Source organism: Vicia villosa, unplaced genomic scaffold (assembly GCF_029867415.1).
Source record: "Vicia villosa cultivar HV-30 ecotype Madison, WI unplaced genomic scaffold, Vvil1.0 ctg.000027F_1_1_2_unsc, whole genome shotgun sequence".
Lineage (NCBI taxonomy): Eukaryota > Viridiplantae > Streptophyta > Magnoliopsida > Fabales > Fabaceae > Vicia > Vicia villosa.
In genome coordinates, this window is record NW_026704960.1 from 39,087 (window position 1) to 51,386 (window position 12,300).

Here is a 12,300-nt window from a genome sequence, read left to right on the forward strand (position 1 = left end):
TGTGTTTTAATTGAGGGAATAAGAAATGTTAGTAATAATAGTATTGCAGCTTTACCGTGGAATGTTAGACAATAAACTTAATTTTATTATTATTATTATTATTATTATTATTATTAAAAACTAATATAATTAAATTGAAAATTACAATATTATTATTTTAATTATTTTGTTAAATTAAATTACAAAATTTATATATTTAATATATATATATATATATATATATATATATATATATATATATATATATATTGTTATAATTAATTTTATAATATTTAAAATATTTCGCATGTGATTATTAATGTGTTTATTTTTATTGAATAAAAATTAATAAAAAATATTTTTATTGATACTCGCATTTATTTTTTGAATGTCCTTTTATGTCATTATGCATTTATCAGCTAATGTAACAGTTAATTTACCAAACACTCAAAATAGCTTATCAGCTACCAGTTATCAGCTATCAGCTACCAGTCATCAGCTACCAGCTACCAGCTATCAGTCATCAGCTACCAGCTACCAGCTAGCTTATCAGCTATCAGCTAGTTTTACCAAACAGAACCTTATTAAAATAACTCGGTCTGATAGACTTAAAAGATTTTTTTTATGACATGTGGCATAGCCTATTTAACTGAATAGATTTATAAAAAAATCTAACTTTTCTGCTTACAAAAATCCGACCCTTTAGTCCTATTATTTGGTTTGATTTTCCATAAGTAAATTTTAACTCCCTCGTTTGTAAAACATATATAAAATATGGTTAGATAAGATTAAACTAATAATTTAGATTAATTGGAAGAAAAAAAAGTATGTATACATCTTCTCACACAAATATACCCCTATTTCTTCTCCATTAAAGTCCTCTCCAATTCAACAAAGATCATCATCACAAAAACGATTGGTGCAAACACAAAAATTGTGATGATATAATGTTTGAAGCATTAGATTTAGATTACCTTATACTAGTATGTCATAAAAAAATTAACTAAAGAAATTGTCGTGATCAAGACTTACGTCCAAGTCATGATACAAACAAATTTGCCAAAAATATACCAAAATAAAATAGGCCACGTTGTTGTTATAGCAGTATTTTAAAAGAGCTAATTTGTGAGAATCCTGCACCAATCATAGACGTTGATTCTCTGCCCTTTTCACTGAGCAACTGATCTGAACCGTCTTTTTCTTTTCACCAGATTCCATCTAAACCCAACCTCGCCCATAGATCAAAGGAACTGTATTGTTTTTTATAGCAAATTCAAACGTCTTTAAATAATTTCCTATAAAAAAATTATATTATTTTTAAAATAATTAAATATATTAAAATTGTGAGAGACCTGATTCTCTCGAGTTTCTCGAGTCTATTTTTTAGTGTTTTCTATTTAATTCTCATCTTAACCATTCATCTAAAACACTTTTTCTTTTCAAAAACAACTTTATTTATTTTACTTAGTTCCAAGTCATTAGATGGAGTGCATGAAGGAAAACAATAGGAAAAGTGCAGGAGGGTGATCTGCTTCCAATTGTGAAAAGTATATAATTTGAAAATGGATCACATGCAATGATGAAACTCCGGCCATCTCTCATCCCTTGATTTAATGGTTCAAATTTTATTTTAAAAATTAAAGTTGTTTTAAAAAGAAATATTTAAATAAATGAATGACTAAGATAGAAGCTAAATAGACAGCACTAAAATAAAGACCACATATATATCCCTCAATAGAGTGCGAGAATCATTCCAAAAAAAATTCCGCAAAAAATCCCAGATAAATGTTAGGTCCTCGACAACAATAACAACAACAAATTCCTCTAGGGGGTGGGTACCCAAGAGGAAAGAGTGACAAGGAGCCGAAAAAAAGAGTAAGAGCTTTCAACTCAGCATCCTTAAGCAAATGAATCAGTTTAGAAGAACCCCTTTCAACAGGAGTGGATGAGCAATAACCAAGATTTCTTTTGATAAGAGAATGAGATGGAAGGGCTCATGAACAAAAAGGTTTGCTGCTGCAATAATTAGTTGTTCCACCTCAGGAATTGTATCTAGAATAGTAGTCGCAATCGTTGCAGGGGTAGTAATTGTAGTCGGTGTCTCAACCACCGGATCAAGAGTAATCGCAACAACAAAAATATCCACCACTTGACCCAATGAGTCAGTCGTAACCCTGGTCATTGGCAAGCACGAGAAGCCTCTGCAACCGATTCATGTTATCTGTAAGATACAAGTTATACTTGTTAAAAAAAGGTGCTCGGGCCCCATTCTCACCAAAGAGTTCCTTCCTCTCAACATGGTCGAGCACACTCATAATCACACAAGTATCAATCTATCTCTTCTTACACTGAGAAGGGGGCACTTCTCCAATACCAAATCCTTCTTCATAGTCGAGCCCTTGATACCAAGCACACAAATTCTCTTAAATTTTTACCTCCTCGGAGGATATAAGACTTAGTATAGTATGATAAGAAAAAAGGGGTCAGCGGAAGTGAACTCGAGACCAGTACTTGAGAAAACCGCTCTTACAAGAACGAGTGAACTTGACTGGGGCAGAAAACGAGCATAATGTAAATGAGCTTCAGGAGTAATAGGTTTCACCAAAATGAAACGTTCAAGAAAATTACTCCAATCATTGGTAAAAGAGTCAAACCAAGGGACACTGGGACAAATAAAGATCAACACTTAATCTCGGGCGTCATCTCGGGAGGTGCGGGCCGCGTAAAAAAGATTAAAAAAAGCTCAAGAAAAGGTTTCCAAAATTTATGCTCGACATAGAATTGGAACACTTTTATGTAAACCCAAGCTCTAAAGTGAATTTGCGAGGGGGCAACTCTCAGACAGTTCATCACAACCACCTCAAAATTAGAAAAGGACAAACGTGTCCTCGACCTGGTAAAGAGGCACCCATATAGATGAATCGAGCAACCCTCACAATATATGCGCATCCTCTCTGTCGAATATACTGGAAGAACCAACCAATTTGAGGGATTGCCAACCATAATGTCAACATTGATTATCGCGTCAACAATGTTCAAAGTAGAAGGAGCCCCTATCACTTTAGCGGTTACCCAGTAATATTTATTGGTATTATTTGGATCAACTAACCAAAGTCCCTTTCGGATCAGTTCATCGGCTTTAAATTGATCACCATAACTGATCCAAGACACAACATTAAAGTTTCCCTGGTACTCCAAATGACGTGTGATTTCAACATCGATAGACTCATGATCATTTATTCCCTGCTATAGCCAGATGAAGTTACCGACATGTTCCCTCATTTGTTTAATAAATTTTATTTCTTCCTCATTCAAGATGGGGGGCATCATTTTCTCGATAGGATCCTTATCCGCGTCGGCTTTCCCTGAAAATAAATCCTCTAGAGAATCATTAGATTAAGCTCTTTTAGAAAATGAGTTTCCATACACTCTTTTCGTTTCAGAATCGTCGATCAGAGAGATGATCTCAAATTTAAAATCCCCACTAAATAAAAAAATGGAATGTGATTCAAGTTTCATCAGAGGAGGAAGAAGTGCTACCATTCAAATCACTCTATGTTAATAAGCCCAACGAGTCTAGGAGCAAGTGTTTTGGGTCGTCCAAAGGCCGAATAAGATGAATATCATTCATCTCATCTGCTCCATTGAGCCCAAAGTATAAATACAATTACTAGAGGATTTAGATACACAATTTTAAGGGGGCCAAAAAAATAAATAGCATTTATTACAACTATGAATTAAAAATTGTAGCTTCATGCGGTGATTCAAATTTTAAGTCTAAGTTTCAATTACATGGTTCGATTCTAGGTATTTCAAAGAAAACAAAAAATAATAAAACAATTTCAAGAAGAATTAAACCCGTAACCTACAGTAGGAGTGACAAAACGGGTTAGACCTGTTGGACATGCTTGTTTTGCCTGCACTTTTTTCGCGGGACGGATCAAGATTTTAGGCTCGCAACCTCTAATATGTCAATCCCGCCCTGTATTTTTGCGAGCTTTTGCGGGCACGAGAATTTATATAAAATTGTATATTTTAGGCATAAAAGGTGCGAAGCCCACGGGCATCCCCCGCCCTCATTTTTTTGCAAGGTGAGTCAAGATTTTAGGCCCGCCGTCTTAACTATATCCGTCCCGTCCTGTTTTTTCAGGTTTCTGCGGGACGAGGTTAAACGGGGCGGACATGCCTGTTTGCCATCTCTAACCTACAAGATACTAAACCACACTCCTCTGCTTGCTAAGTTGAATAATTTGATAATATATGCACAACACTATTATTATATAAAAACAATAAAATATTTAAAATTGCATTTAGTATCTATTATTTTATTTACAAAAATCATAAAATTTCGGGGTGGTCATGAGTCTCCATGTGGCTATGCCACTCGCAGTCCTAAGGGTGTGTTTGGTTCGGGGTAGATGGAGGGGAGGGGAGGGGAGGGAATATTTTTAATTAAATGTGTTTGGTTCAAACTTTATGAGGGGAGGGGAGGGAAGGGGAGGGGAGCAAAATCTCTCCAAAACACACTTTTTGCGTTCCTCCAAATTGGAGGGATTTGGAGGGGAGGGGAGGGAATCTCAACTTTAATATTTTAAAAATTATCATAACTACTATAATATCCTCAGTTTAATTTTAATATTTTAAATTATTCATTTTCTTTTGTATTATTGTTCTCTTCTGTGTGATTTTTCTCGATTGCTTCTATCAACTTATTACAATTATTCTCCACCTTCAAATTATTTTGAAATTTTTGTCCTTAATATAAATCATAATCATTTCACTTTTTTGATTTTTTTATAAGTCTTTTATGTTTATTTATGTTTTTTTTTCTAATTTTGTTATGTATCCTATCATATTTTCTTTTATATCAAATTTTAAAATTTTCATTTTAATTAATTTATTTATTTTATTAAAAAATTTAAACCATTTATATTTAATAATAAATTATTTTATGTATTTTATGTGTCAAATAATTCATTACGATTTTAAAGTTGTTATCAACATATAGTTTAATTTGTTTTTGAACATTTTATTCGAATTAAGTGAACTCAATTTTTTAACGTTATGAAGTAAATCATAACTTTTTAATCACTCAATATTAGAAATTTTACTAACAAAAAAATATGTATAGATTTTTCACATTTGAATATCATATTGTATCACTTATATAAGATAATAAGGATAAAAATGTAAATTATTAATAAAACCCCTCCCCTCCCCTCCTGAACCAAACATATTTTTAATTAAAATCCCTCCCTTCCCCTCCCCTCCCCTCGTTTGAACCAAACACCCATCTTATTAAAAAAATCCCCTCACCTCCCCTCCCCTTCTCTCCCCTCCATTAAAATCCCTCCCCTCCCCCTCATTTGAACCAAACACACCCTAAAAGAAATTGAAGTCATCAATCAAGACCATGGTAGTCAGAATCGCGATCCAACTCGTAGGATCGGACGATTCTGCGATCTTGCAACCCCTCTCCGTGTCAGAGTATGGTCAGAATCGTTTTTTTGCAGGCACATACGGAATCGTCACGTTTTCACGTAGAAACGATGGAATCGCCGCTCACGCACGATTCTATGAACAACCCAGAATTTCGGGTTCGCGGGACAGACCCTAAAAATAATTACCCGATTCAGAAAAAACCCTAAATTAAAACGTTAATTAAATAGTCGATCCTCTTTTTTGGCACTTGAAAGGTGAAACGGTGATTGACTTTATTTGTCTAATTAAAAGAATTAATTAATAATCAATACACACTCTCTAATTAATAATTTTGTAACTTTCCAATATTACCCCATAATTAGTGGTACTTATCATAATGGCTTTTGTTCACCCCCTCTCTCATATTAAAATATTCAAATTTATATCCTCACTCCTTCTCTCACGTTAAATATTGTCCTTTTTTTATAATATAATATTATCTTTTTTCTTATAAAATAATATTGTCTTCACTATTTAGTTCTTCTTAACCTAATCAATACACAACACAACCATTTCAGTTTTTTAAAGTAATAATGCTAGTATTATTTGAAGTTTTTTCATCTAAATTATGTTTCTTCATATGCCTATCATGAATCTATATGCAATATACATAAATTTCTAAATTTTGTAGGATCTTACGATCCGTGTTACGATCCTCCGATTTACGATTTTGTTATGCCCATACGATCTTGGGTAGGATCTCGAGTCTGACTACCTTGATCAAGACCATTATTATCAAACATTTTTATTTTTTATGAAATTAGATCATTTATTTATAGTTCGTTCAATGTCTATCCTAAAGAATGTCTATCCTAAGATCAACTATTTTTTTTTTTATAGTTGTTAAACTCTCACCCATTATAGGGTTTTCTAGTTTTTCTTGTTTCTTTAATTTTTTTTTGTGATAATCTCTTTTTATCAAAAAATAAAAATGAAATTATAACAGGCACCTCGTTGTAGAATTGGTAGGACTAGTGCGGTTAAAATACAATCCCCACCACATAAAACAAACGAACAAACCATTTCACGGCGTGGCGAATCGTATATAAAGCGCGTGATGATCAATAGTACATTCATTCATTCAAGTCCTTCTAATTTCTAAAATAATAATAATAATAATTTCCAAATTGAATTTCTTGATATGAGAAATATTAATTAATTTCAATTGAATGCATCCATCGTCGTCATCTATTGCAATTGTACCTTCTCTGCTACAACACTGATTTCTCCACAACAACCCCCCACCCTTTCCTCTTCTTCCTCTCCCTCCGCTCAATCCAAGGTCCGTCTAATTCCTCACTCTTTCTTCCGTTTATTCATTTCCATTGCTTTGTTTCTTTTCTGCATGTAATTGAATTGAATTACTTTGTGCGGTTTTCAAATTTGGAATCTCATCAACAATTTCAAGGTCTAGATGGTAATAGTTATTTGATCTCAAAAAAATGCAGAGTATTGTGATGTGTTAGTTAGTACATGTTTTCTTTGATGATGATATAATAATATTATTGTAATGTGTTTGAAAGGTGTTAGTATATACTTTTATGAATTTAAATTAGTATTTGTATATGTGAAAGGGTCCTAGTTAGATTATATATTATTCATGGAGTTCAACGTGGGGAATGCTTACTTTAGTTTGGTTTTTATAAGGGGAAATATGCTGGTTGGGAGGCTGGGAAGAGTGTATGTTTTAAATTGCGATTGCGGTCATAGTCACATATGGGCCACCTTAATTATGTCGTGATGTGATCGTGGAAACATCAAAATCTATGATGTCGTGTTGCGATTGTAGACTGTTTTTTAAAATTCTAATACAACTGAATCCTCATGATGTTGATGTCGTGTTTGGGGTGTCTGTGCTTCATAGGTGACTCTTAACTGAGATTCTCAACTAGTCCGATTTAATGTGGATGAACATTTTGTTTTTCAAATTTTCAATTTTCAGAAATGTTAAAAGTTAAACTGTCAATGATTCATGTATTAAATAATATATTAGGTATTGCGTGTTTTGTTTATATGACGAGTTTTACTTGTCCAAATTGTTATTACTTTTTAACAGTTATTTTTCCTCTATTGTTGAGGATTTGCATCCTTTGATTTACATGCACACCTCCAAATTAGGTCTACATTAATGTTGCACATTGAAAAACAGTATCTGGTCTGATAATTTATTTCATGTTGTCTGTTCTTCTTGACTAGTTGTTTGTGGTCTGACTTAGTTTGACTTTGTTCTATTGTATGCTTCAAGCTCTTAAGCCACAGTTTATTTGTACAGGTATATTATTTCTGATTTGGCATCATTTCTGCATTACCCAAAAGGTTTCAAATTCTTAAAGATGGTTTTATATGAGCATTCAGATGTTTATCAGTGGGGTCTTAATCTTCTTGACGGTGACCCCGGTTATAATTTGAATTACTATGACAATATAGTTCAACAAGATAATGGCGACATCTATAATGGACACTACTTCCATAATAATTATGATAACGAATGTAACCATGTAGAGAATGATGAGATCATTGCTCGTGCTCTTCAAGAAGAGTTTTCACAGCTAGAGATTGCTGAGTCTTCAAGGTATTTACAGACAGATGAAAATCAGTTTCATCATGTTAATGAAACCGAGCCAGCATATGATTGGCATGATTCTTCAATGGTTAATTATTGTTCAGAAGGTATTGTTAAGGCTCACAGCTTTTTCTTGATTATTTATTGGATTTATCTTTTAACTATATGTTTGTTTATTCAATCAAGTATTTTAAACATACAGGCCATGATTATGCCCAAGAAGGAGTTGGTGATGAAGAAAGTTCATGTTCTAGTCCTCCTGAAACAGAGGAATATTCATTGGAGGTTACCGACAATTATCCACTTGACAATGAAGTAGGGAAGAGATTGAGTCAAATGATACCTATTCCGGTATGTCCTCATCTGCTCATGTAGACTGATTTCTAAATCAGCTATCAAAGCAATAAATAGATATACTTATGACCTTTAATAAACAACCATGTATGTACTAAGCAGATAATTCGTCATGTTATATTTATGTGAACCTAGTGATAACTTTCCATAGAGAGTAGTAGGGTATGACCGGTTGGTTTGGTTGGTGTCAATGTGTCATCTTATTTCACTTTCTAATTGGGCTGTACTAACCTCTGCTTTCATTTTTTCCTTATATATATCATTTGCTAATTAAAAAATATATGTATATTAATTGGTATTTAGTATTTACAGTAAATCATTTTTTATAAATTTAAATTGTGGTTGTTGAAACATTTTGCCAGACAGCGATCATTGGTTTTCATGAACTTTGAATTAACTTTACACTGATACACAGCGATAATTGATTTGGGAAGCATAACAAAATAGATACTGAGATTCTTAGTTTGCTTACTTACACTATGGTTTCTCAAGCACCTATTTTTATAAGTTATGTTGTTGTTTTTCCTTTTTCTCTGATGAAATTTATCCTCATGTTTTAAACCTACAGCCTTTCACATGTTGTGGGGTTTTGGCATGATCATTCATTTATTTTGACCACTTATATGACAAATGCATTGTACTGTGGTCCTTAACTTGCATTCCATTAACTGTGTAGCATGTTCCGAAAATTAATGGAGAAATTCCTTCAATTGATGAAGCTACATCGGATCATCAAAGGCTTCTGGATAGGTATTAGTCTTAAACATTTTTCTTTCTTTAAGTATAATTGCTGGTAAGATTGTTTTAGTCCAGTAACTAAATATTTGCTAGTTTTTGTTATATTTTTCCGTTTTTGTTTCTTTGGACTATATTCAATCTTGAAATATTGTCACCGATGGGTTTCTTTTTGGGTTATTTTGTCCCTTTTCGATTTGTAAATACGTTAGGTTGATGGAAAGAATTCTTCATAACGTGCATTTTCTTTTGAACAGATTGCAACTATATGACTTTGTGGAGAACAAGGTGCACGGTGATGGCAATTGCCAGGTTCGTTGCTTCTAATGTTCACTCGTTTTCATTTTTTTGACAATCCACATGACAAATAGATTTCGTAAGCTCTGAATCAGGATAGAGAAATATCAATTATCATTATGTGATCTGAAGGTCTTCTAGATATAAATTTGGCTTTGTAGTTAGTTTGTCCTTATTCTAAGTTAGTTTTGGAGTCTATGGAAATAGGAATTTGTTGTTTCCTATCTTTCCTCCTCCACTTTAGCTCCTTAGTATCACATTTCTTCTTATTGTTCATTGGATGAGCATATAGAGTAAATATCATGAAATCACTTTTATTTTCATTTCTTTGCAGTTCCGTGCACTGTCAGATCAACTGTATCATGCCCCCGAGCACCACAAGTTTGTGAGGAGACAAGTTGTCAGCCAGGTTTGTCGTTTAATTGATTATCATTTTTTTGGTTGTCTGGAATATAATACCTGCTCTGCTTTTGCGAAATTATTCATCAGTTCTGATTGTTGAGTCGTGTTTTTAATCAGCTCAAATCTAATCCGGAGATTTATGATGGATATGTTCCCATGGAATATGGTGACTATTTGGACAAGATGTCAAAGTAAAGATCTCTCTCTTTTTCTTTCTGTATGTTTCTTGATTTTTGTTCTAATCACATTTTATTGTAAACTCAACTAGGAGTGGAGAATGGGGCGATCATGTCACTCTCCAAGCTGCTGCAGACTCGGTATGACTTTTACTACCTAAGTACTCTCCACAATTTTTTTGTAGCGCATGTTCAATGATTCTTTAATTTACCACAAAACAAAGTATTTCACGGATAGTTTTTGCTGTGATACCTTCATATTTCGCAGATAGAGTCTTATATGCAGGCTTATAATATCGAAAAAAATAAGTTATGAATTTAAAGTGTGGGTTTATCAATTTTTAGAATTAGTTGTGTGGTAAGGTTTGTTAACCCTCCCTCCCATTTTTCCGTTCTACATGAATCACGTTTTCAACGGTTGATGATTACTATTAAGTTTTGTTATAATGGCATGATATATCTTTTTATTTATGGTGTGAGAATTTTTCTTTTGTTTTTCTTTCAGTATGGAGTGAGAATATTTGTCATGACTTCTTTCAAAGACACCTGTTGCATAGAGATACTTCCTCATTTTGAGAAGCCAAAAGGAGGTTTGTTTTATTTGTGACGGATATGAAGAGTGGATTTATTATATCACGTGGCGATTGTGTTGCTTTCGTATATGTTTCTATTGTTATGTAAATCCAAAATACGACTTCAGAAATTGTTTAAGCTATTTGTGTTTTGTTGAATCATATAATACAATGAACTTGGCTAATATGTTCTGTTTATTGCAGTGATTTTTCTGAGTTTTTGGGCAGAGGTGCATTACAATTCCATCTACCCTCAAGGAGGTACATTTACAAATTTTGCATTTTAGAAAAGAACTTGTTAATGATTTCAATCACTAGACTAAATCAAAACAAGTTTTTATGTAAGAAAATAATTTTAATCGAAATTGAATTTTTGTATGATACTTGTTGCCTAATCATGTATATATTATACGCAATGATCCAGATATACCTTCAGATGAGTCGAGAAAAAAGAAAAGATGGTGGAGTTTTGGGAGCAAGAATTAGGGATTCGGATGATCCATTATGAATCCGTACACTGTCATTGCTCAGGATTTAACTTATACATCTCCACATCTATCTGGATTTAGGAATTCACTACTTTCATGCAATCGGTGTGAACCCTGGATCAACATCGAACAGTTCTCATTACCAACTTTGCATTTTAGACCCAATTTACCAAAGTTGGAATATGAACTGTTCAATTTTGATCCTATGGTACATATTTCAGATTGTGTGACTGCGTCTAAAGTGTGATTTCTTCAATGCAGTAAGTGTTAATGTCAATCATGTTAATTAATTAATTTGATTTTCTTCTTTTAATAATTTTAGTATAAATTTGGGTGTGCTGATAGGGATGCATCCCTGTGGCATTTTGGATGGAATGTTAAAGAAATCAAAGGGTTTTACATAAAGTTTTAGACTTTAAAGTAGATTGGCTCGCCAAATATGATACTTTAACACGTTTTAACCCTTGGCTCAGCTGTTTCAAGTCCTCCTTGACCAAAATATGTGAAATTATGATTTCTTCAAATTGAAATCATGTTTCTTTTTTTAAAATGAAGTGAATGATAATTAAAGAAAGCAAAGGAAACTATTCTCCCCGCAACCAATTTTTCAAATGGAAAGGAAGGTTATTTTATCATGCAAAATCTATTTATCATGCAAAATCTATGTTTCAAGCAACCCCTAGTTTAGCAATGGAATTAAGGATTGCGTGCCAAAATAGAGTTATTTATTTTTTTTTGTGTGGCTATGTTTGGACAGTAGTTATATATTGCAAGATGTTGAGGAAAATGAAAAGAGTATATTTTGACCAGTCATGTTAAAAAATTGATGATTGGATGGATAATAACCTCATAGTTGAACGAAATATTGGTGATTAATTGGATGGATAATGACTTCATAGGTTGAATGAAATGCAGGGGCGAGAGATAGGACAGTGCTGGTGAGGAAACATAGACATGTTCTCATGTTCTTGCATTATTAAAATGTGAAAAATGCTAACAAGTGTCCTGGTGCATTGTTTCGGGTGCCTTTGCTTCAATGATGAAATAAGATATGATAATGGAAATGCAATAATCTTATATTTGTTTCAAATATTTAAAAATTATTCATGTTTTTTTTAATTCTTAGAAATATTGTTTAAAGGGCGAGAATGCAACCTTCTCATATGAATAAATTCAACTACCAATAACTTTTTACCACTATTATTACTATTTTTATTTTTTATAATTTTTAAATTAAATAAATTTGTAAATTT

The 12,300-nt window shown here is 32.8% G+C and overlaps 1 protein-coding gene across 3 annotated transcripts; it reads left to right on the plus strand.

The window, feature by feature from the left end:
* The first annotated feature begins 6,334 nt into the window (after window positions 1–6,334).
* Window positions 6,335–12,300, plus strand: LOC131622259 (OVARIAN TUMOR DOMAIN-containing deubiquitinating enzyme 12-like). 3 transcript variants are annotated; one of them, XR_009289824.1, is made up of 12 exons: window positions 6,335–6,742; window positions 7,733–8,130; window positions 8,226–8,374; window positions 9,054–9,127; window positions 9,370–9,424; window positions 9,744–9,818; window positions 9,929–10,002; window positions 10,080–10,128; window positions 10,493–10,577; window positions 10,764–10,820; window positions 10,984–11,307; window positions 11,963–12,300. XR_009289824.1 is itself a non-coding variant. In XM_058893286.1 (11 exons), exons 2-11 carry the CDS (start codon window positions 7,794–7,796, stop codon window positions 11,043–11,045), a joined length of 1,017 nt encoding a protein of 338 aa, XP_058749269.1. In that variant the 5' UTR covers window positions 6,335–6,742; window positions 7,733–7,793; the 3' UTR covers window positions 11,046–11,953. The 3 variants fall into 3 exon arrangements, 1 of the variants encoding a protein (XP_058749269.1); XR_009289825.1 differs by lacking the exon at window positions 11,963–12,300 and adding an exon at window positions 11,393–11,953; XM_058893286.1 differs by lacking the exon at window positions 11,963–12,300 and having other exon boundaries at window positions 10,984–11,953.